The 25751-nt window shown below is 34.3% G+C and overlaps 3 protein-coding genes and 1 pseudogene across 3 annotated transcripts; 2 read left to right on the plus strand and 2 right to left on the minus strand.

The window, feature by feature from the left end:
• The first annotated feature begins 6153 nt into the window (after positions 1-6153).
• LOC106369444 lies at positions 6154-13724 on the plus strand (annotated as a pseudogene).
• A 1690-nt stretch (positions 13725-15414) lies between these two features.
• On the plus strand, positions 15415-16727 carry LOC106371048. The gene has a single exon (XM_013811068.3). The coding sequence runs from the start codon at positions 15473-15475 to the stop codon at positions 16589-16591; it is 1119 nt and encodes a 372-aa protein (XP_013666522.1). The 5' UTR covers positions 15415-15472; the 3' UTR covers positions 16592-16727.
• A 19-nt stretch (positions 16728-16746) lies between these two features.
• On the minus strand, positions 16747-22646 carry LOC106371051 (spermidine synthase 1-like). The gene is made up of 9 exons (XM_048762681.1): positions 21517-22646; positions 21347-21423; positions 21147-21269; positions 17787-17891; positions 17628-17700; positions 17474-17545; positions 17203-17398; positions 16987-17110; positions 16747-16884 (listed from the first exon to the last, which is right to left on the minus strand). Exons 1-9 carry the CDS (start codon positions 21668-21670, stop codon positions 16819-16821), a joined length of 990 nt encoding a protein of 329 aa, XP_048618638.1. The 5' UTR covers positions 21671-22646; the 3' UTR covers positions 16747-16818.
• A 240-nt stretch (positions 22647-22886) lies between these two features.
• Positions 22887-25313, minus strand: LOC106371049 (spermidine synthase 1-like). Its single transcript, XM_013811069.3, has 9 exons — positions 25012-25313; positions 24810-24886; positions 24599-24721; positions 24063-24167; positions 23871-23943; positions 23719-23790; positions 23435-23630; positions 23234-23357; positions 22887-23146 (listed from the first exon to the last, which is right to left on the minus strand). Exons 1-9 carry the CDS (start codon positions 25133-25135, stop codon positions 23081-23083), a joined length of 960 nt encoding a protein of 319 aa, XP_013666523.1. The 5' UTR covers positions 25136-25313; the 3' UTR covers positions 22887-23080.
• Positions 25314-25751: the final 438 nt, after the last annotated feature.

A 25751-nucleotide genomic window follows, 5' to 3' on the forward strand; every position in this document is an offset into this window, starting at 1 on the left:
CTCATGAAAAATGAAACTTGGAATTTGGTTCTGAAACCCAAGGATGCTCAGCCTGTTTCTTGTAAATGGGTGTATCGACTAAAGGGAAAAGCAGATGGAAGCATTGATAGATACAAAGCAAGGTTGGTTGCTCGAGGGTTCTCTCAGAAGTACGGAGAAGATTATGATGAGACCTTCAGTCCAGTAGCAAAGATGACTACGGTACGCTCACTCTTATCTTTAGCTGCAAGCTTTGGATGGAAATTATGGCAGTTAGATGTGAAGAATGCTTTTCTCTATGGTGAGCTTGATAAAGAAATATTTATAGAGCAACCACCTGGTTTTGAATCACAAGAGTATCCTAACCATGTGTGCAAGCTAAAGAAGGATTTGTACGGGTTAAAACAAGCTCTACGAGCTTGGTATGGAAAGCTTGCTCAATTCCTTCAGTTTTACGGTTATATTGCATCAAGTGCTGATCCAAGCCTATTCTTCAAGAGAAGTGGAAGAGCTCAGGTAGTAGTTCTCCTTTACGTGGATGATATGATCATTACTGGAAATGACGATGCTGAACTTGCTCGTCTACAAGAGGATATGTCGGTGAGGTTTGAGATGAAGAAGTTAGGCGAGCTGAATCACTTTCTTGCTCTAGAGGTCGAGAGGATAAAGGATGGAATATTCATCGGCCAACAAGGTTATGCAAAAAGGATTGTTGACAGGTTTGGAGAACACCAAGGAAAGGTACGTTCTACTCCACTGGATACTAACATAAGGCTCAAACGCGATGAAGGATCCTTGTTAGCCAATCCTCGACCTTATCGCTCTCTTGTTGGAAGTCTTTTATACTTAACAATTACAAGACCAGATATTGCCTTTGCGGTTGGTCTTGTAAGCCGGTTTATGCAGGAACCAAGAAAGCCACATCTAGAAGCAGCAAAGAAGATATTGAAGTATGTGAAGACAACACTTGGCATGGGACTGATGTACAAGTATAATGCCAAGGTTTCTCTTCATGGTTTCACAGATGCTGACTTTGGTGGAGATTTAGATAATCAAAAATCGACTTCGGGTTTTGTGTTCTTGTGTGGAGACAAAAGCATTTCATGGTGCAGCAAGAAACAAGCAACGGTGTCTTTGTCTACTACCGAATCAGAGTATAAAGCTTCAACACTCACAGCCCAAGAATGTATATTACAGTTCAAGAATCGTCTCATAAGGTCATCTCGGACTGGCAAAGAGCGACAGTTTTTTATGAGGGAAAGGAATCTTGATCCTGTTGAACTGCTTCCTCATGGGAAGAAACATTAGATGATAATCCTGAATCTAGACATAACCTTCCCCACTTGATGAAAGAGCGGCCACAAGTGATGTTTACAGAAACCATGATAGACTTCTATTGCATCTCACTCTGTAGAAAACGTAGGAACACAATTTAAATCCTTCATAAGTTGTCAGAATAAATAAAAAGGCAATCCAAATTCCACGTAGATATTAGACAGAATAAAGTCTAATATATATATTTGGTCCAATCCCACTTAATATCAGTCTTTTTTGGGAGTAACGACCCAAAAACAAATCCGTGAAGGCTTATGTCCAAAGCGGACAATATCATACTAAGCAAGGGGTTGGACATCTGCTCTAGTTGAGCGTCTGGCCTCCAGCACATGCATCTAGTCTGTCTCTAGTAGAGCATCTGGCCCAGGAGTGCATCTGATCCGTCACAACAGATTGGTACCAGAGCCAGGTTCCTTGCTCCTCTGTTTGAGGGTAGGGGATTGTCAAAATAAATAAAAAGCAATCCAAGTTCCACATTGGATATTAGACAAAATAAAGTCTAATATATATATATATATATATCTTGTCCAATCCCTTTTAGTATGAGGCCTTTTTAGGTGTAACGACCCAAGAACAAATTTGTGTGGGCGTAGATCCAAAACGGACAATACTAAACGAGTGGTTGGACATCTAGTGATGGACGTCTGGCCTTCACCATGGGCATCCGGTCTGGCTCTAGTAGAGCATCTGGCCCATGAGTACATTTGGTCCGTCACAACATAAGCTTTTGTGAAATTGCTGCTTTGCAATGGGATGGATAGATCATGATCTGGAAACTTTCCGTGAGCTCGAAGATAGGAAGATCAAAGTCTAGAAGGTGGTCATGAAGGAAGAAGGATCACCTCAAAGATCTTAGATCTTATGATGATAATGATGATGGTTGATGATGAAGGATATTATGTTTCAGAGAAAAAGAAGAGAAAACGTATTTGATCGATTTTTCTGGCAAAACTGCCTTACATAAAGTTTTGCACAAAGATGAACCAGCTAAACTAAGACCCAAAATTTCTAGACCAAAACATAAAATTAACCAAAATAGATATGATGAACCTGAATGTATTTCATGTTACAATATTCCTTTTTTTCAGAACAGCTTTTGTCTCCAAAGATGAATCTCCCTTCAAACCTTCTATCTCTGTTTATCTTCTTTCAATTATTCTTTCACAATGCATTTCAGTTGATTCTCTGATCCATTTTTCTCTTTTTTTTTTTTTTTTTTTTTTTGCTTGGACATGACCAAAGTGTGTGGTGAGATTCATTTGTCTCACTTTTCATCATGTTAAATTCTCATTCCGAAGCATCAACTTTCATGACAATCTTAAGAAGCTCATAAATAGTCTGACAGAGTTTGGCTATCAGGTTCAACTCTAGTTAAATCTACATCTTTTGTTATACATGGTTTGCTCTGAGATATTTTCATCTAATTAATCAATAAACGTGTTGTAGGAAACCACATAGCTTGATGGGGTCACGAGACTTTTAAGACAACATTTCAGCAGGACAAAAATGGTAAATTTCTTGTGTTATTTTCAGTTTTTGCAACTCACAATTCGTCGTGTTAAAATTTGGTTTTGGGTGGTAGAATCTTTGACTGAATTTTTATTGTATGTTTATTTTTGAGAGTTTCTTATCATTGACTAAGATATTCTTATCATGTTCTAACAAATTTTACTATGTCTATTTATATACGTATTACTTCTTACGTTTTACAGGTTACCCAATGAAAAGAAAGAAATCGGAAGACATTTAACCGATTTAGTGAGATACTAATATACCTAATCGTTTGAGCCAAACAAAATGGAGTATTTCATGTTTATGTGTGGATTTGATAATTTTTCCTCATAAAATCTCATGAAAAAGAAGTGATCGATATTCTTAGACTTAGAAGAGCTAGATTCACTGTTCATCTTCACAATAGAATCATAAGAGTAAATGAGAATACACTAAGACATCCACAACTATATATGACAAAGAACACATCAAAACAACGAAGAGAAAATTAACCATTCTTTGGAAAACAAGAAGATCAATTTGTTACTCTTTTGTCGTGATATTTCTCTTGACTCTTTTCTGACCTTGTTTTGATGTGTCGAGAGCCTCAAAATGAAAAAGATGGATAATTTCTAAGAATTTACATAATTTATTGAAAGACTTGTTGTTTTGGATGAATGAAAGTTTGAAGTGGGTATTTTATTACAATTGAGCTAAAAAAAATAAAGGTTTGAACAAATTGTGAACCAATTTGTAGTCTACCTACTTTTGATATTAAAAATGTTGTTTTCTTATAGGTTTCAAATACATACCATGTTGACAGCTTGGTTTCATGCACGCAAATTGATGTTTCAGTCTATGCGGTATTAATTTCAAACATATTTTTGCATTTACTTTTGGATTTCAGATATTTAAGTGATAATTCTTACTAACTTTGTTCTCTTCTAGACATAGAGGCACTTTAAGTTTCAAGTTGCTTGTGCTTATGAAAAACCGATGTATCTTGTTTGATTTCGACAATTGATTACCACGTTTTCTTAACTTTTCCTTAAATTTTCCTTATTTTTTTCTAAATGTTTTATTGTATTAAAACGATCTCTTTATGTTCTCCTCCGCATAATAAAGATATACTAGTTAATAAGGTTAAAGGCATGAAGTCAATTCTTAGCTACTTTCTACATGCATGTAACTCTTTGTTTTTACATAATTATATGGCTTCAATTTCATCCTTCTTTTAGTAAAATCTATACAGTTACTACAAATGAGACTTTTTTAGGAAGAAACTCTTGGAAGTGTTAGAAGAAAGAGGCTCACCATTTTTATGGAGGTACAATTGAGAAAGGATTACGTCATAGATTACCAAATTTCAAGTGCCGATGAACCTCATAGTCTAAGATGAAAATTACTGGTTTTCAGAGAATCAACACACTGCAAGAAGCTTTGTCAGAACTTAAGAATCAACCAATAGGGACTAATTTGCGTCATTATACAGGACTGCATATTTCAGGAAAGCACATCTATTATGGTCCCTATTCGAAGTTCTACAATTCTTTTGTCGGGTATCATGATGTGATAATAGAGGCCCTTGAAGTTATTGATGGACAACCATGTGGCGGTTTGTAAAATGAGCAATGTTGACTATGTGGCTGATGGATGATATGTTTATGTGTCCTTAACAACGGTGTACATGCATGTGGGTGTACCTGCTGATAAAAATGATTATGTTAGGAATTCATTTGAGCCCACACACCTGCTTACCAATTTTAAGATCCCAATTTTTTTATGATGGAAAGATTGATAAAAATGATGAAGAAAAAGTGGGCACAAATTCTTCCGAGGTAGAAGAAGAGATGGAAGACGATAGAAAAAGAAAATATGAAAGACAACAAAAAAACGGTGGAAGAAAAACTGAAAGAGTCTACCGCAAAAAAAAAAAACGACTTTGTACGCCAGCCTCTCGTCATGTTAAGGTATTGATTTTAAGACTAACCGGAAAATATTTGTATACAACTGTAAGTAATAGTTATCTTAGAGAAAGAATGCATAGTAATTTGGCTTCTGCTTCCATCAACAATTCATGACTCAGATGGTTTTATCCGGAAAAGAGCTCTTGAGATTGTATCTCTTTTTGGTGAATGAGAACAATGTCAAGCAACTGATAAAGGCGCTCATTGATTATCTGGAAGTTAGCGATGAAGATTTCAAAGATATCATTAAAAAGTAAGTATTCTATCTTTGAAAAGGAGCTCATTGATTACTCTTTGGAAACTACAATGAGAAAACTGACCATTATTTGGAACATAAGAAGATCTATTTGTTACTCTTTTGTTTTGATATTTCTATTTGCTCTTTTCTAACCTTCTTTTGATGTGTGAGAGCCTCAAAATGAAAGCGATGGAGAGTTTCTAAAATTGTACATAATTTATTGAAAGACTTGTTGTTTTGGATGAATGCAAGTTTCAAGTGAGTATTTTATTCCAGCTGAGCTAAACAAAATAAATGTCTTTTTAACAATTGTGAACCAGTCTGTAGTCTACCTAGTTTTGAAGCTTTGTTCTCTTCTAGACAGAGAGCTACACTAGGTTTCAAGTTGCTTGTGCGTATGAAAAACCAACACATCTTTCTTGATTTCGACAAATTACCCCGTTTTTCTTATCTTTATTCTGTATTAAAATGATTTCTTTGTGTTCTCCTCGGCATAGTAAGGATATACTAGTTAATAAGGTTAAAGGCATGAAGTTAATTCTTAGCTACTTTCTACATGCATGTAAATATTTGTTTTTACATAATTCTATGGCTTCAATGTCATCCTTCTTTTAGTGAAATCTATACGATTACTCTAGATGAGACCTTTTTTAGTTGGTACATAATAAATACCAAATCCTTATTATACTAGCTGTCATAACATAGGGAACTTGATTTGTTTTAGAGCTTTTGTTGAGATTTCACTAGTCACAACAACTCATGTAGCAGACGAGATGTTTCCCTCAATAGTTGAGATTTTAGAGGTATCTCTTATATATATTATGTTTTTATCGATTATATATTTAGAGACTATCAACTTTATGTTGTTATTTGCTATAAGAAATACATACATGTCAAGAAGGGAAAATGTGACGAAAAAGCTTGTGATACATGTTTCATCACTTGGCATGCAAGGTATTCCTTCTAACTTATGTGTTTAGTTCCTCAACTAAGTCTTTTGTCTACCTTTTGTAACTTACGTTTTCTGTTTGACATATTTATTATGGTTCGTATGCGATGTTTTATACTTCTTTCATCTCGTATCATGATGTTATAATAGAAGACCTTAAGATAATTGATGAACAACTTGTGGCCGTTTGTAAAATGAGAAAGGGTGAAGATGTGGCTGATGGGGGATATGTCTATGTTTCCTTATCAATTGTGTACATGCATGTAGGTGTACCCGAGAGGCTAAGCACTTCAAATGATGAGAATCTCGAGTACAACGTCTTTTTGCTATGGAAATGTAATATATTTTATCATAGCTTTTATTTCCATTTATGTCAGTTGGATTTTACAATCATATATCCACAAGTTATGAGAGAGGTTGAAAATGATAAAGAAACTTGCAAGAATTTTGAGTCAACATCTGTAACGAACTTGTATGCTCTATGAGAATAAGATAAGAATGTAACACTTAAATAGGGATAGGAACCGTAAACGCGACACTGTTTTAAACTTAATTTTTATGGATTGTACAATTTGTGATCAAGTTTAATCTTGAGAAAATAAGGTTTAGCAAGTGTTAAGCGATGTCTAGAACTAAAAATGATACATAGGCTTACTTGGTATATACATTGTTAGGCTCTCTACTCCTCTGTCCTCACGAAACACAAAGAACAAATTGGCTAAAAATTGATGTGTAGAATTCTTAAAACATAACATAAAAAAAATAGCTCTGAATTCTTAAAATTAATTAAATATTAAAAAGAATATATATAAAATTTATGTATACGCTACATTCACACTGAAACAACTGATTGTATCTTGATTTCTGAGCAAATAAATCACTAAGAAATATTCCAGTCACTGGTTCCGTGAATCATGCTAAGATACTCAATCAACATATGGAACAACAACAAATGTCGAAGAATAAACTTCTGGAACATGCATAATATAGCAGACTGAAGATTAGTGGATGTACTAAGTAGGAATTAGATGAGCAACAATTAAGATAAATCTATTTGCTGATAAGCGTTGGATAGCATGGAACATATGAAATCAATTCTCCAACATCTATATAACTACATAAAATTTTTGCAATATAACTCCAGGAAAGTCAAGTAGACTTACGCTGCCATTTCAAGGCCCAAAAATATGTTTAGATATCCAAAACAACTTAAATTGTAGATATTATGGCCAAAATCAGTTTGAGCTGTAAAGTTAGAAAGGTTTGATTGCTAACTAATATTATCTCCAAAAACAATTTTATATTTTTGAATATAAGATTTTTCAATTTTTGTACTCCAAAATTAATTTTTGAACTAGATCTTGACCCCCGCAACTGCGCATGTGTTATTTTCAGTTTTATATGCATATATATTTATTTTAGATTATTAGTGGTATAATTTTTTTAATTTAATCATATAGTTAAATGTTTATATAACTATTTCAAATACAATAATTTATAGTTTACATGTTGTAAATAACCAACTGTTTAAAACTATCACATGTATTTTTTGTTTCTTATTATATATTTATCTTATTGTATTTGCATTCAGTTATTAAACAAAATAATATGTGCATGAAAAAACCATATTTGAAAATTATTTTTTATTTAATTTATGTTAAATTTTTATCTGTCCTCCAAAACTGGATTTCTTTTTAGCAATATTTTTTACGTTTATTCATTTTACATAATATATTATTGTATATACAAAAGTCTAAAATATGTTAATTTTTATACATGTATTATATATTTTCCTAATGTTAAGCCGTTCTATCATCATATTAGATTTTTTAACATAAATATTTATATTTATGAAAATAAAATTTATAAATTTATCAATTTAATATAATTTTATCATATTTAGTTCATTATAATAATTTGAACATGATTGATTATGATTATAAAATAGATAAAAGTAAGATATAATTTTTAATTTTATAAACAATAACTGAATATATATTAATGCATAATAATAGTTCATTGCAAATTACAAAATTAATGAAAATATTTTCATAAACTTCTTAAAAAATTAAGATATTGTTAAAATATTTAGATCAACATAATAATTTTTTTTAATATGATTGATTGTGATTATATAATAGATAAAAAAGTAGGATAGCATATTTATTTTTCATTTTATAAATGATAACTGAATATAATGTATAATAATATTTCAAAACTAATTAAGAAATTAGTTAAAATATTTACATATTATTTTTGAAAATTAAGATTTTGTTACAATCTTTTTAAACAGATTTAAATTTTTTTTAATATATATATATATATATATATATTTATATTTTAAATGAAAAGATATCAAAAGATATCTTATATATTAAAACAGAAGTCACAACCTTAATTTATGTGTGTTTTTTTTAAAAATAGACCTAATGGAGCTATTTCTAGAAAGTCATGTTACATTTAATATCTAATCTTGTCATTTAAATTTTGGGTCTACCAGAAATTTTTATTGAGCTATCAATAATTAGATTTAAACAATAGATGATCCATTGGATTTATAGATAGTATAAATTAAATAGATATGATTTAATGTTGTAATATTATACCTCTATATGCTAAATATTTAAATATATGTCGATGTTAACTTTTAAAATTATAAAGATTTTTTTAAAATAACAAAAATCATATTATGTAACATGATTAATCTTTAATAACTTAAACCAATGAAAACAAATTTTAAACTTTATAGTTTATTTTAAAAATTCAACAAAAACTAATTATTTAATTATTTACTCGATACTATAAATTTATGAAGCGAAAAGTTTAATTTTTCAAATCTTTCTAAATTTGTGAACAATATCTTTGAATATGACAATAAAATAATATTCTACTAATATTTATATATATAGTTACGATTTTAATAATGAAATAATAATCCAAAAATATATATATAGAAGACAATACAAATACATTTGAAAGTTTGAAACAATCTATTCAATGAAAAAAAAATATATAGTAAACTTATTATTTTTTAAAATTTGATAGACACATATATATTATAATATATACCAATTTAGAATTGAAAACAAAATATTTATATAAAAATAAATGAAAACAAAAATCCACGCGGTTACGCGGATCGAAATCTAGTTATGATTAAAGTAGTTCAAACATTTTATATATTATTAGCTTTATTAAAATATATTTAATAAAATTTCTTAAGGGTGGTCCAACTTAAAAATTGCACATGAAAAAATTGTGACTTTTATTTTAATATAATAGATTTCTGAATTTAAAATTTTGAATGATGAAATCTCAAAATTGATGTTTCTTTATTCAAAACTGTAGATTTGAAGTTTAATATTTTTTAGTCTTTTTTTTTTTGAACACCTAATATTTTTTAGTCGTACTTTTTAGATTGCCTCGTCTCTTTTACTCATCACCCTTAACTTCTCTGCTCACACATCTATTGGTACTTTTAATATTCTTGTGGTTAAATGCTAAGGTTAAATCTTCATGTGACCCTTATTGGATGCTTCTTTTTGTATGCGTGTGAAAGGTGTTGACCTTCTGTGGTTATTATTTTGTTTTCCACTGACACGTTCCTAGGTGAGACATAGAACGATGTGGACCAAGTCATTCGTTTAATAGACTTGAAGCTGCTTATTAATATTGTAGTGATTTAACCCCAAGGACCATTCAAACGTGACATAGCGTGACACAGATGAAGTCAAAGTCAATTTAATCGAATACTAATTACTACAGATCTTTGATCTTCTTTCTTCTACTGCCAAAAAAAAAGAGCTCATAAACAACCAAGATCATGAGGATGGACAAGAAGCTTAGTGTCGTCGAGCTACTAAAGCTGTGAAGCTACTCTTGAGCAATATAAATCTAGCACTAATCATCTTCCTCTGTTCTCTCCAACTGTTCTGTTTCTTGATCTTCTTGGAGCTCTCCCTCCAAACCACCCTCTCTTTCACTTACCAATTCCTCTCCAAACAAGTCAACGTTGAGAAGGATTTGCCCGAAAATGATCTGTTTCTCCAAACCACCACCAACTATCTCACTTACCAATCTCTTTACCAACAACGCAATATTTGGGAGGACTTGTCTGAAAACGATCTGATTCCATGGATGATCAAGACATTTCTTCTCTTATTCTTTCCCTACACCATTCTAGACCTCCTTACCACCACCACAATCGTTGCAGCGTCTTCTACTGTTTACATGTCCAAGGAAGAAACGTTGGGGTTGATTGATCTGGAACATAGATCTATCAAGATATGTCAGAAGAGACTAGGAAGTTGTCTGGTCACATCTCTTTATGTTCTTCTCTTTTCAACCTCTGTGTTCCTTTTCTTCCTTCCTTTCTTTCTTTTGTTTTTATTCGGTTTCTTCTCTCATTGGGCGGACACGTTAAACATTGTTAGTCTCATACACCAACCCCAAACCTTCCTCGACCTAGTACCGTTTCTGATCTACGCAATGGTGGTTCTGGTTCAAGTTACTCTCTTCATGTACCTGACTGCAAAGTTCATAAAGTGGAGTGCAGGATGGAACATGAGTTTGGTAGCTTCTGTCTTAGAAGAAGAAGGAGAAGATGGTGAAGAAGGCGTATATGGAAGCAATGCTTTATCTCTTTTAGCTTGGTATCGAAAAGGACATGAGAAGGGTGATGTCTGGATGATGTTGGTGGTCTTGATCTTGGCTCTCGCGAAGAGGATGCCATGTTTATACTCCAAATGCAGTTTAAGTTCGAGTGGGAACGGTGTGTTGTACACTTGTGTCTATGTAGGTTTGATTTGTGTAGGGAATGTAGTTAAATGGTTGGCTTGTGTTGTACGTTACCATGATTGTAAAACTAGGCCTTTGAGATAGAAGGCTGATGTTGAATAAGCTAAACCTCTAGCTACATAAGAGAGTTTGGCTGAGATCATTTCAAAGGCTTTAAATAAATGGTAGGAAGAAAGCAAAGAAACTTGTAGACAAGCTTTGCTAACATATGTAATGTGTAATGCCATTGTGGCTACAAGAAGATATCATCTAAGAAGTACTTGGCTTTGCTTGGGTTTTTTCCCACAGTGCAGGCAAAGATCTCTGGTTGCATTTGGAGGTCTGAGTTTGTCATTGAGCTTAATATGCTCTCAAACATGTCTCGTCTGATCTATCATCTCCTATATACATCACCATGTCCGGTGACCTTTTTCCACTGCTGCGCCTTTACTTACTCCCTGCATAAATAAGAAGAACTGATTCGATCACATAAGAAGGTAGGAGGAAGCTTTCGCAAATTTGTTTGCAAGCGAAGAAAAGGAGTGAAATAATCTCTTTTATCTTACATGTGCTTTTGGGAAACTCAAGCCACATCATGAATACTAACATAGTGATAGTTTTCCTCATGCCTCAATTGCTTCTCAGCCTCACTCATCTTGAGGGCTAAGTTAACTGCTTCTGCAACATCTTCTACACCCCATGGATTCACCCTGATCGCACCACTCAAAGAAATAGCCACTAAACTCAGAAACCACAAGCATGCTCGTGCATGGTAAATCATGGCTATTCCCTATGGCCTTATCCGTATGTGAAAATGATATAGATATATATTGGTATGAAACTAAGCTCATGCTGTCATTTACTGCATTCCGCAGGCAGCAGTCCGACATAGTATAAGAGGCAGCCTACTCATAGCGATCAATCAAGATAATTGGCTCATATTCAAGAAGCAATAGCGCTCATTCATAATCAAGGCCAAGCATTCTATTGCAGCATGACAAAAAAATGGTGCGCATAATCAAACGTTTGGAAACTAGCGATATCACAGTTCAACAATCATCTCATAAGGTCATCCCGGACTGGCAAAGAGCGGTATATTACTGATGAGGGAAAGGGAGCTTGATCATGTTGAACCGTTTCCTCAAGAACGTGGGAAGAACCATCAGATGATAATCATGAATCCAGACATAACCTGCCTTAGGGTTGATAACTTCCATCACCCTATCTGAAAATATCATGGTCAGGGAACATGGGAAGCATATAGTGGAAGAGCGGCCACAAGTGATGTTTAGAAAAAAACCATTATAGAACTTCTCTTGCATCTCCCTCTCTAAAAATGTAGGAATAGAATTGAAATCCCTGTGAAAATTTTTCTTTGTAACGGGATGGATAGATCATGATCTAGAAGCTCTCCTTGAGCTCGAAGATATGAATCGAGAGAGGACCGACCATAGAAACTTAGCTGAGAGTGGATCACAAGTTCGGTCTTGAAAACCAAAGTATTTCTAGGAATACCGGGGGTTCAAAGTCTAGAAGGTGATCATGAAGGAAGAAGGATCACTTCGAAGATCTGAGATTTGATGATGATGGTTGATGATGAACGATGATGTTTCAGAGAAAAAGGATGGAGAACGTAAATATTATTTTGATTCATTTTAAGGCAAAACTGTCTTACATAAAGTGTGCACAAGGGATGAACCAGCTGAACTAAGATCCAAAATAGCTAGACCTTTTTTTTGTGCACATCTTTTTGGATGACGATTTGTGACCAAAACATAAAATTACAAGATAGATAAGATGAACTGGATTGTATATCATGTTAGAATAGTCCCTTCTTCAGAGTAGCTTTGTCTCCAAAGATGATAATCTTGAAAGCTTGTAACCAAGGAATGTTGAATCTCACGGTAAGAATCTCCCTTCAATTATTCTTTCACAGTGAATTTCAATTGATTCTCTGATCCATTTTGTTTATTTTATTTACTTGGACATGACCAAAGCGTATGGTGAGATCCATTTCTCTCACTTTTCATCATGCTAAGTTTTCATTCTGAAGCAAGCAAATGTCTTGACAATCCTAAGAAGCACATAAATGATCCGATAGAGTTTGGCTCTCAGGTTCAATTGTAGTTTAAATCTAGGTATTTTGTTATACATGATTTTCTTTGAGAAATTTTCAACCATATACTTACATCTAATTAATCAATAAATGTATTGTAGGAAACCGCAGAGCCTGATGGGCCATGAGGCTTCTAAGACAATATTTCAGCAGGAAAAAATTAGTAAATTTCTTGTGTTGTTTTCATTTTTTGCAGCTCACAATTCATCATGTTAAAATTTGGTTTTGGTTGTAGAATTTTTGATTGCATTGATAGACAATCTTTTTGAGTTAATCCTAAAAAGGTGAAGATCTTTTTAGAGCATATGTAGTTTGAATGTTTTTTTAGTGTATGCGCTTATCTATGAGAGTTTCTTATCATTTACCAAGTTTTATTATGACTATTAATGTAGGTGTTACTTACTAAGTCTTATATGTTAGACAATGAAAAAAAAGAAATGAGAAGACACTTGACTGATTTAGTGAGAAGAAGTATACTTGATTGTCTATAAAAAGGTTAGACCATTCTCTGGAACATAATAAGATCTATTTGTTACTCTTTTGTCTTGATTTTTCCTTTGATTCTTTTATGACCTTCTTTTAATGTGTTGAGAGCCTCAAAAATGAAAGCCAAAGAGAATTTCAAAAGTAATTTATTGTAAGACATTTGTTTTGGATGAATGTAAGTTTGAAGTGAGTATTTTATTAAAACTGAGCTAACCAAATTAAAGGTTTATGAACAGATTTTGAACCCAATCTGTTGTCTATCTACTTTTGATCTTAAAATTTTATTCTCTTATAAGTTTCAAATACATACCATATATTGACAGCTTGGTTTCATGCATGCAAATTGATGTTTCAGTCTATGTGGTACAAATTTAATACTTATTGTTGCATTTTACTTTTGGATGTTAGATAGTTAAGTGATAACTTTTACTATCTTTACATCATTTGGACAAAGAGATATCATAAGGTTCAAGTTGCTTGCGCTTGTGAAAAACTGAAGTATTACATTTTTCTTAACTTTTCCTTTATTTTCTCTTAACTTTCTCTCCAAGTTTTGTATTAATATGATCTCTTTGTGTTCTCTTCAGCATATATACTAAAAATAAACTAGTTAATAAGATTGAAGACATGAAGGCATGAAGTCAATTTTAATTACTTTTCATGTGCATGTAACTCTTTGGTTTTACATAATTCTATAGATTCGATGTCGTTTTTCGTTTAGTGAAATCTATATAGTTACTCGACACGTGATTTTTTAGTCAGTATAGACCAAAATCTTTTTATACTAGGAAGCTTGATTTTCTGAGAGCTCTTGCTGAGAATTCGCCACTCAACACATTTCATGTACCAGACGAGATGTTTCCTTCCATAGTTGAGCTTTTAGAGGTACCTCTTATATATAGTTTATGTTTCTATCAATTATATAATTTATAGACTTATCAACCAACTTTCAATTTAAGGTTTTTGTAATCTAAAAACAATTTTAAAAATTGAATTTTAAAATTTTGATTGGTAAACTCTCAAATTTGATGTTCAATATTAAAAAAAAATTATATTTGAAGTTTCATATTTTTAGTTTTTGTAATTGTATATCTTTCAAATAATTCAAAAGCAACATTATCTTTGAGATTTGCTTGTTATCACCCTTACCACTATTTGCATCCAAGCTTCTAACGAGAAAGACAAAGATGTTTCTTCACATTGACCCTTCATCTACATTGGCCTTGTCTGGCCAATAGTTTGACGCATCACTTGGCTTTTCTGCTCATATTTTGGTCACTGTAGTTTTGCAACATCTTTGTCACACATCTACTAGTACTTGTAACTTTTTTTGGGTTAATGCTAAGGTTAATTCTACATGTAACCCTTAGTGGATGCTTCTTTTGGTATATTGCTTGTGAAAAGTATGGACTCTTCTGTGATCATGATTTGATTTTCCACTGACACGTTCCTTTTATCATATATATAGTCATGATAAGCTTTCATGAATCCTGACTTAATTTTTCTTCTACCACAACATCTCTTTTTTGGGTCTAATTGACCTCCACAACATCCATTCACGTGATGCTTTTTTACTTGGGTTTGAGTCAACTGGCTCAAAGGTTTACTTGCACCGAGGTTTGCATGAGAACGAATTGTAGCCGGACTAGTGGACCAAGTCAAGGCAGTAAAACGACCATTAATTACATAGCCGCTACTTCTTTGACAATTTGTGACCGCCCATCTTCTTCTTTGCTGAGGAAGAACAAAACTTCAAAAAAAACCATTAATTACATAGCCGCTACTTCTTTGACAATTTGTGACCGCCCATCTTCTTCTTTGCTGAGGAAGAACAAAACTTCAAAAAAAAAAAGAACAAAACTTCAAAAAGAGCAAAGAGCAAAGAGCAAAGAGCAAAGAGCAAAGAAGCTACTTGTGGCTAAGTGATCGACAATTAAAAAAGGAGTGATGTACATAAGTTTTTCGTTTAATAAACCCCAACGACCATTCAAACGTGACATAGATGAAGTCAATAAGTCAAAGTCAATGAAAGACAACGACCATACGTTTAATCGAAGACTAACTATTACATATCTTTGATCTTCTTTCTTCTACTGCCAACAAAAAAAAAAACGAGTGCTTCATAATCAACAGAGATGAAGATGGACAAGAAGCTTAGTGTCTTTGAGCTACTAAAACGAGCTGTGAAGCTACTCTTGAGCAACATCAATCTTGCACTCATCGTCTTCCTCTGTTCTCTTCCATTGTTCTGTTTCTTGATCTTCTTTGAGCTCTCCCTCCAAACAACCCTCTCTTTCACTGACCAATTCCTCTCCAAACAAGTCAACGTTGAGAAGGATTTGCCGGAGAATGATCTGTTTCACCAAAACACCACCAACTATCTCACTTACCAATCTCTTTACCAACAACGTAATATTTGGGAGGACTTGTCAGAAAACGATCTGATTCCATGGCTGATCAAGACATCTCTTCTCTACTTCTTTCCCTACACCATTCTCGACCTCCTTACCACCACCACAATCGTTGCAGCGTCTTCCACTGTTTACATGTCCAAGGAAGAACCGTTGGGGTTGATTGATCTGGTACATAGATCTATCAAGATATGTCAGAAGAGACTAGGAGGTTGTCTGGTCACATCTCTTTATGTTCTTCTCTTGTCAACCTCTGTGTTCCTTTTCTTCCTTCCCTTTTTTCTTTTGTCTTTCTTCGGTGTCTTCTCACATTGGGCGGAAAAGTTAAACTTTGTTGGTATCATACACCAACCCCAAACCTTTCTCGACTTAGTACCGTTTCTGATCTATGCGATGGTGGTCCTTGTTCAGGCTACTCTCTTCATGTACCTGACTGCAAAGTTCATTAAGTGGAGCGCAGGATGGAACATGAGTTTGGTATTTTCTGTCTTAGAAGAAGAAGGAGAAGATGGTGAAGAAGGCGTATCTGGAAGCAATGCTTTGTCTCTTTCAGCTTGGTATCGAAAAGGACACGAGACGCGTGATGTCTGGATGATGTTGATGTTCTTGGTCTTTGCTCTAACGACGAGGATGCCGTGTTTATACTCAAAGTGCAGTTTAAGTTCAAGTGGGAACGGAGTGTTGTACACTGGTCTCTATGTAGGTTTGATTTGTGTTGGGAATGTGGTTAAATGGTTGGCCTGTGTTGTACGTTACCATGATTGTAAAACTAGGCCTTTGAGAAAGAAGGCTGATGTAGAACAAGCTAAGCCTCCAGCTACTCAAGAGAGTTTCGCTGCCTGAGATCCCTCCAAAGGTTCTAGTCTTTAAATAAATGGTAAAGAGGCATAAAGAAATGAGACTTGTAGACAGGCTTTGATAATATGTAATGTGTACTGATGTTATTGTGGCTGAAAAAAAAAGAAAGGTGGTTTGCATTTGTTGCGGTGGTCACAGAAACATGCTTGAAAACAAACAGAAAAGATTTTATTTTGATAAGTGCAACGATCCTATCCTCAATTCTCTCTCTTTCAAGACGCTTTTGACTCGATCACCTTCTTAGCGAAAGAAGGTAAGCAGAACGCAGCTGAATGAATCTGAAACCGCAAATAATGAGAACATTAATTTGTTAAGAGGAATCAAGTGTCTAAACGCATGAAATGGTATATTGAGAGTTTTTTTTATATGTTTAGTTATACCTCAGCGTTGTAGAACTTCAAGGGTCCATTTGATTTGCTGGAGCTGTCATCAATAGGATTCACAGGGTTTTTGAAGTCGACATGAGGCCCTTCAGTTGAACAGAGCATGAACCCAATAACCCCACTGCAGAAAAAAACCGTGAAATGATACACATTCAGGTTAAGTTATACTCACGAAGAGTAGAGACTGAATGTTAAAAAAGTCACGAAACATGCCTAGGGTATGTTGGGACGCTAGTCCAGGCATAGTTTACTGAACCCTTGAAGATGTCACGACAGTTGGAAACAATGTCTTCGATGATGTCCATGTGAAGCCACAAGCTTTCAGCCTGAGTGCACACAACTCCACCAGGACGAAGAGCTCTCGCCACAGATTGGAAGAAGGGTTTCTCAAAAAGCTCCTTTGCAGGACCTGACACACACCAGCACGCATAATCGAAGTTAAAGGTTGCTTGTTAATAACAAATCTGATGGAAGTAGTAGGTACCGATTGGGTCTGATGAGTCAACAATAACCGCATCATATGAACCTTCAACAGCATTCTTCAAGAAAGCAACACCTGCATTGATCCACCAACCGTAACAGTTAGAATAAACTGGATTTAGAAATGACAACATAAGTACATAGTGGTAGTATTGTACCATCACCAATGACGAGGTTCACGCGAGGATCATCGAATCTAATTGCTACATTAGGGAAAAACTGCTTAGAGACCTGAAGAGTCAAAATATGTGGAAACACATTAAACCAATATGTACTCATATGAACATTCGGTTACTAAACAGAGATTAAGCACTCACGTCGACCACCATTTTATCAATTTCACACATGTCAATCTGCTCAACAGAAGCATGGCGTGCAACTTCAGGCAGGACACCTCCACCTCCTCCTCCAATGACCAAGACCTATGAAATAACTAGAAGAGGATTGATCAGAATCTAACTAAAAGCAAAGTCAGAATGATTATCACTTTCCTTCATAATATTATTACCTAACTTTATTTCATTCTGTTGATCAAAAAAAAAAACTGTAGTTCTCTAACTTTGCTAGAAGAGAACGTGAGACAATGCACCTATTTTTTTTGACAATGCACCTATTTTTTTCTTGTATATCGAAAAAGCTAAAGTGTTCATCATCATCTCTAGCCCTGGGCATTCAGTTCTCGGTTCTGGTTCCGGTTCGGTTTTTCGGTTCTAGAAGTTTAGGATCCGTTCGGATATTTAGAAAATTTGGTTCGGTTCTGGGGTGTGTTTTTCGGTTCTCGGGTTGGTTCGGTTAGTAAAGTCAGGAACCGACTAATATCCAAAATAATTTCAGATTCCATTCGGTTCCGATTCGGTTAATTTTGGTTAAAAAGTCTTAAAATTTGAATTTTTCAGATGAAATATAAAAATCGGGTTTTCGGATAAATATTTAGATAATTCACATAATTTAAAATTATTTGATTATTTTAAAACAAAATATAGTTAATATTTATAAATAATTAAATTATATTATAGAAAATTGGGTATCCATTTGGTTCTTGGTTCGGTTCGGTTATGGTTTGGTTCTAGTGATATAGGATATGCTCGGATATTTGGTAGGATCCAAATCCGAACAAAACCTCTATTTTTGATTCGGTTTGGTTCGGTTCTTTTGTTCCGGGTAAATGTGCCGAGGCCTAATCTCTATCTTTCTCTAGTAGATATTCGCCCTGTTCAAAAACGCGGCCGCCTAGCCGCTTAATCGTCCGCCTAGGCGGTAGTCGCAGACTGAACGTGGCGAAGAGGACCAACTCGGTGACTCTACGCGGGGTTGCAATTTTTTCATTACTCGCCCGCGTAATACTAAAACGCGACGGAAAATAATAAAATCGGTTGATAAATGTCAGTCCAAACTCAATTAAAATCAAAGCCGAAGAAGGCTAGACACACACTTAACACATCGTTGCTTTAATTGAGATTGATCTTCGATACCTGAAACCCTAATCGAAAAAGTGGAGACAAAATCAAGCGTTGAACTGAAGCGTGGAGATGAAATCAAACGTGGATTGAGAGTTAGAGACGAACTGATGCTGAATTAACTTCATCAACAGCAACCTTCCTCTGTTTCACGAACTGGAGGTAATTTCGTTTCTATTCTTCGTAATAACCAATGTCACAATTGTTCAGTCATGTTGTAGGAGTTCTTAAAGATGAAAAAAGACCCATTTAGATTGTTGAGTTTTTAAATTTTATGAGTTTTGTAAAACTGTTGTTGAGTTCTGAAAATTTTATGAGTATTACTGATTCTTACATGTGTTATCTCTTGTTTTAGGAGTTCTACAAGATGGAGGAAGAATCAGCTTAGGTTGTTTTACAAGTTTTGTTTGTATGGATAACTCACTTTAGGTTGTTAGTGAAGCTTTTTAACTTAGTTCTTAAACACTTGTTAAGTTCTGAAACTTTTTTAACCAATTTGATGTCTTTCTCTTCCTAGGTCACAGATTTTTAATGTTTTTGAACTTTAGTTTCACGTTTGATTGTATATTCATATGTAAAAAATTGATGTTTTTTGTTTGTCGTTGCAGGGGTACATTACAATATCTAACACATCTTCCCATTCGTGGTGATTACTTGATCTTCGACAACAAAGGATGAAAACCTTTTTTGTATGTTCTCAAGATCAAGACTATCTATTTTTGTTTATTCCATGAATTGGATGTAATGGATTACTATGTTTATCTATGAACGTTATATATATATAATATGTCTAAAAACTAGGTCCCGCGTATGCCCCGCTTAATCTCCGATTTTTCGGTAACTCGCTAGGCCCGGGGTTACCGCCCGACTAGCGCCTAGCGTAGTTCCGAACAGGGGATATTCCTATCACCATTCTGGAGTGTGATCTATTAATCATCTATGCCAGCTCAATTAGTTTCTATAAATTTCACATCCGAATCTGATAAAAAGAAGTTTGGTTACTCTGTATTTCTCTACAAGTAATTGATTAAGTCATCCTACTAAACCGGAGAAGAAAAACGTGAGCATACTAGTAGGCCCGGCTCAAACTTAGAACATACCATGTGCTAGAATGAAAAAAGAATCCCTAAAGTTTTGATGTCCATTTTAAGTCTTGTTAAGATAAAAAAAAAGTCTTGTTTAAATAACTAAGTCTCACGTGACATTTCTAACCATCACGTGGTTTTCAGCTTCCTTCTTCTAAAGAAAGACCAATCTTTTTCGGGTTCTTTTGTTTTTGACCGAGAAATAAGATTTTCCATAATTAGATTTTGGACCTTTTCTTATAAGAAAAACTACGCAAAATTTTAAGACCATGTGTTTTAATATAACCTTTCATTACATTATATTACAAAGCATGGTTCTTTGCTACACCCATTGTTCAAAAAAGCGGCCGCCTCACCGCTTTTACGGCCGCATAAACGCTACACGGAGGACGAACGTAGCGATTATCATCGATTCGGTTGGCTCAAACAGTAACACGTTTAATTTCAACCAATAACGTAGAATAAAGAAAAGCGGACGTTTAATTGTCTGAAGCCGCGTAATCAAACGCTAAATTCTTCCATGTCTGCTCCTTTCTCTGGCGTATTCCACAGCTCCCAAACGGACGATCCCCAGATTGTGAAATATTTTTCTTTTTGGTTTCTGTTATTGGAGCGTGTCTAAATGTAATTTAATGTCCGAAGCTCATTGAAGCTGAGTTCATGTGTTTGGGTAGAGAAAGCATGAATCGATTGTGCAAATTATCAAATGATAAAAATGGTTGACGGCAGAAAGAAAAAGTTAAAGAACTCAAAGTAGGTTTGGGAAAATGATGGAGCAAAATGTCATTTTTGTCCTTTACTTAAGTATAAGGAAAAAACCTGATATGGATAACAATGCCTTTTATGCCATCCCAACACCTCTTGGAAGTAAAATCACTCACAAACCACTTCACCATGTAACATATTTTGACTAAGCTTAAAAATATATTGTATATATAACATAAATATAGCAATAATAGTCTTAAAACTAGGCTCCGATTAATCCCCGTGTAATTCCCGATTAATTGATTCGGCGCTAGGCCCGGGTTGAGCGCACGCGTTACGCCTAGCGTTGTTTTGAACAAGGGCTATACCTCAACTACTTAATTACAGTTCGCAAGAGATGTAATAAAGCAATAGTGTTTGATTAGTTAACCTTCTTTGGGTTAAGAATAGAGCACAAAGGAAGATGAGTGATCATTTCCTGATAAGCGCATTCGTCTCTCTCCGTAAGTTGGATTACTCCATCCAAAACCAACACTTTTCCATATGTCGCAGACTAAACCACAGAAACCAAACACACATATAAAGATGGTTAAAAATTTAAGCAAAAGTCATCGTTAATGACTGTGTTACCTGGAAAACAATGACATCCTGGTAATCTGATTTCCCTTGAAACAAAACTTTCTCAACTTTCAAAGAGTGTGCCTCTCCTGCATCATCACATCATCGAAAAAATTCAGCTACAAGAGGATGATGGTGAAAAGAAGGCTTCTTTTACAATAAAACAAGAAAGAGGAATAGACCTGGCCACATGGGACTCATCTCGGAGAACCACCCAGGAATCACAGATGAGAAACAAGCAGGCTCCTTCTTCTGATCTCCGTTAGCTGCGGTGTTGTCATCATCCTCTTCTCTCAGTTTATTCAAATCGGTAACCGAGGCTTCTGTGTAATCCATTGCTGCTGTTGTTCTGAACAAGAAACTCAGAGAGATAACGAAATGAGAGAGAGGGAACAAGGGTTTTGAAGGATTGCGTATTGATGTGAACTGAAGCGAAAGATATAAAGAGGAAGCAGGTGAAGTGGAGATTCGTTATCAATCTGTTTTTATATTTGTTTTATGACTTTGTTATTAGAGCCATCTCCTTTCACGTACTATCATAACAACTTGTTCCCAGAAGGAAGATAAAGAATACTTATAAAACCATTAACAGTGAGCATGTTGATTTTTTTTAATTTAACAGTTTAATCAAAGCAATGGGGTAAATGGGGTAGTTGAATAATGCGAGAATGCTAGTGGATTATTTGGAATTGAAAATTTTCAACTTGTTGAAAGAAAAATATAGGTGAATTATTTGGATTGAAAGTTTTCAACTTGTTGAAAGTAAAACAAATGAATCATACATTGTCATACGTTCTATTCTCATTGGCTATTAATATTTTGTATTTTTATCTCCACTAATTTATCTAAATTCAATTATTTTAAAGTAAAACTTTTTATGAGTAAAGTAAAAATTATACCAAAATTTAACATTGTTTATAATTCATAAATTATAAATAGAAACTAGTCTGTTTTCATTTGGATATAAAATAAAAATGTTCTTTTTATTAAAAATATCAATAATAATTATATTAACACTTAAATTTTATGTTTCTCTTTTAACTACGAAATCCCGATAATTATAAATTTCCAAACTAATCGTCCAACCAACAGAAACTTTATCAAATTATTTTAAATTGTTTAACTTTTGTTATCTTGATTTTAAAACATATTTTTAATGATTATTATCTTTTACAAAACAAACATAAAATAACGATATTAGATAAAATATTGAGATAATGCGTTGAATTTTATTAAACATAACTATTGTAAATATAAAATTTGAATGTATGTTAAATTAAAATGTAGAAAAGAATAAAACATGATGTAAAGAGTTAAAAAGGGTGTTAAATAACATTCACCTTGTACATTGTTTTAATAATCTTAATAATGACCTTTCACACCCTTCTCAATTCTTGCACATTCTATAACTTCGGATGTTTTCTTTTCAAAAATAAACTTCAAATAAAATTTCTATTTCTATTAGCATTTTGGTTCTTATAATTACATATTACATTTATGATTCTTAAAATTTTGTTGTCTATCGTTTTAATGTTAAATTTTTTTCCATAAATATTTCAAATTTATTTTCATAAATTTAGTTACACATAAAATTAAATAAAATTTTTGATAAAATTTAAAATTTGTTAAAACTAGATTTAGTCAACAACAATAGTATGAGAAGATAAAAATATTTTGAGCTCTCCCTCTGAAAAAAGTTTTTATTTTGATAAACGCAACGATCCTCCAAACTACTTGAATCCCTTTTCAAGTGGCTTTTGACTCGATCACCTTCTTGGCAAAAGAAGGTAAGCAGAACGCAGCTGAATGAATCTGAAACCATGAAGATATGAGAATATACGCTATAAGAGGAATCAAGTGTCTAGACGCATGAAATGGTATATATAGTGAGAGTTTTACCTCAGCGTTGTAGAACTTCAAGGGTCCATTTGATTTGCTGGAGCTGTCATCAAGTGGGTTCACTGGGACTTTGAAGTCAACATGAGGTCCCTCTGTTGAACAAAGCATAAATCCAATAACCCCACTACAAACACATGAGATTCAGGTTATGTTATATCACCAAAACATGAGAGATTGAATAGTAAAGGTTACTAAACATGCCTAGGGTATGTTGGAACACTGGTCCACGCGTAGTTAACAGAACCCTTGAAGATGTCACGACAGTTGGAAGCAATGTCTTCGATGATGTCCATGTGAAGCCACAAGCTTTCAGCCTGAGTGCACACAACTCCACCAGGACGAAGAGCTCTCGCCACAGATTGGAAGAAGGGTTTCTCAAAAAGCTCCTTTGCAGGACCTGACACACACACCAGCTCGAAGTTAAATGCTGCTTGTTAAATTTGTTCAACATAATCTAATTACTATCTGATGGTAGTAGTGGTTACCGATTGGATCTGATGAGTCAACAATAACCGCATCGTATGAACCTACAGCAGCATTGTTCAAGAAAGCAACACCTGCAATGATCCACCGCGTAACAGTTAGAATAAAGTGGATTTGGAAATGACAACATAAGTACATGGTAGCAGTTTCGTACCATCACCAATGACGAGGTTCACGCGAGGATCCTCGAATCCAATTGCTACATTAGGGAAAAACTGCTTAGAGACCTGAAGATTCCAAAGAAGGTAGAAACATGTTAAACTAAAATACACACAGCTGAACATTCGTTTAGTTATGAGCATTCATTGAAACAGAGATGGAGGAAAGCGTGTGAGCGAGGACTCACGTCGACCACCATCTTATCAATTTCACACATGTCAATATGCTCAACAGAAGCATGGCGTGCAACTTCACGCAGGACACCTCCATCTCCTCCCCCAATGACCAATACCTATGAAAGAACTAGAAGGAAAATGATTAGATACACACTCTAGCTATAAACAAAGCCAGTTAAAACACTTTCCTTCATATTATTATTATTATCCAATAAAGTAACTATTTTTTCTTTTACATATTTAAAAAAAACTAAAATGTTCATCATCACCTATTTTTCTCAAGTGGGACATTCCTATCGACATTTTGGACTATGCCAGAACAATTTAGTTTCTTAAAGTTTCACATATGATTAAAAGGGGGAAGTCTGGTTACTCTATTTCTCCACAAGTAATGATTAAGCCATCCTACTTTACCGGAGAAGAAAAGCTGTGAGCTTAATAACCTTTCATTATAGTCCAAAGCATGGTTCTTTGATAAACCTCTTAACTACTTAATTACAGTTCCCAAGAGATGCAAAAAAATCTAAAAGTGTTTTGATTAGTTAACCTTCTTTGGGTTAGGGATAGAGCACAAAGGAAGATGAGTGATCATTTCCTGATAGGCGCATTCGTCTCGCTCCGTAAGTTGGATTACTCCATCAAGAACCAACACTTTCCCATATGTCGCAGACTAAACCACAGAAACCAAACGTACTTACAAAACAGAGACATGGTTACAAATTTAAAGAATAGTCATATTGTTTTTGTTGGTGCGTTACCTGGAAAACAATCACGTCCTGGTAATCTGATTTGCCTTGAAACAAAACTTTCTCAACCTTCAAAGAGTGTGCCTCTCCTGCATCCTCAGTTAATCGGTTTTAAAAAAAAAAAAAAAACTCAGCTTTTAATCGAAATGAAACAGAGAATGATGATGATGAAAAGAAGGCTCCTTTTACAATAAGACAAGAAGGAGGAAGGGACCTGGCCACATGGGACTCATCTCGGAGAACCACCCAGGAATCACTGATGAGAAACAAGCAGGCTTAGCTGCGGCGGCGTTATCATCCTCCTCTCTCGGTCTCTTCAAATCGGTAACAGCGTCCATTGCTGTGAAGAAGACCAAGAAGATGATGAAATGAGAGAGATGGGATTAGCGTTTCTTGGAGGATTTGTGTGTTGATGTGAAGTGAAGCGAAAGCTATAATAATAAAGAAGAAGGAAGCAGGTGAAGTGGAGGAGATTCGATATCAATTTTTGTTTCATAAAAAGTTTTTTGTTATTATTATGTGATGATATTACGACGGACACGTCACTTCTTTCCCCTCGAATATATCGTTTCTCTTTTTAATACTCTCACTCGTCTTTAACCACGTTTTTGTCTCACGTGCAACGCATGACAGGTTCGAAGCTTGACCAAAGCACATTTATATAAACAATCAATTGTATGGGTTTACAAGGGAATAAATAAACAAGATGAAAAGCAATCAAGTACAATACACATCTTCTAGCAAAGGGTGGAAACTTATGAATCATGTCACACACTTTTGTAGTTTCTAAGTATTCAACTGTTACACACTCACAGACTGACAGAACACAATTTGTAAAATTTTATCATTATATACAATCAATTGGAAATGGATTAACAAGGAATAAACAATATAAAGTCATGGATAAGTAGTCAAGTATATCTTTTAGCCGAAGTTCACTACCAAAACGAAGGA

The sequence above is a fragment of the Brassica napus genome, chromosome C7, assembly GCF_020379485.1.
Source record: "Brassica napus cultivar Da-Ae chromosome C7, Da-Ae, whole genome shotgun sequence".
Lineage (NCBI taxonomy): Eukaryota > Viridiplantae > Streptophyta > Magnoliopsida > Brassicales > Brassicaceae > Brassica > Brassica napus.

Bases quoted from the DNA above. Each gene is read 5' to 3' on its own strand.
- LOC106371049 (XM_013811069.3), bottom strand. From the start codon at position 25,135: ATGGACGCTGTTACCGATTTGAAGAGACCGAGAGAGGAGGATGATAAC. The intron at 24,887-25,011 runs GTCCCTTCCTCC...CTGAGGATGCAG, and splicing joins GATGAGTCCCATGTGGCCAG to GAGAGGCACACTCTTTGAAG. The intron at 24,168-24,598 runs GTTAACTAATCA...GTTCTTTCATAG, and splicing joins CTATCCCTAACCCAAAGAAG to GTATTGGTCATTGGGGGAGG.
- LOC106371048 (XM_013811068.3), top strand. From the start codon at position 15,473: ATGAAGATGGACAAGAAGCTTAGTGTCTTTGAGCTACTAAAACGAGCT.
- LOC106371051 (XM_048762681.1), bottom strand. From the start codon at position 21,670: ATGGATTACACAGAAGCCTCGGTTACCGATTTGAATAAACTGAGAGAA. The intron at 21,424-21,516 runs GTCTATTCCTCT...GTGATGATGCAG, and splicing joins GATGAGTCCCATGTGGCCAG to GAGAGGCACACTCTTTGAAA. The intron at 17,892-21,146 runs GTTAACTAATCA...GTTATTTCATAG, and splicing joins CTATTCTTAACCCAAAGAAG to GTCTTGGTCATTGGAGGAGG.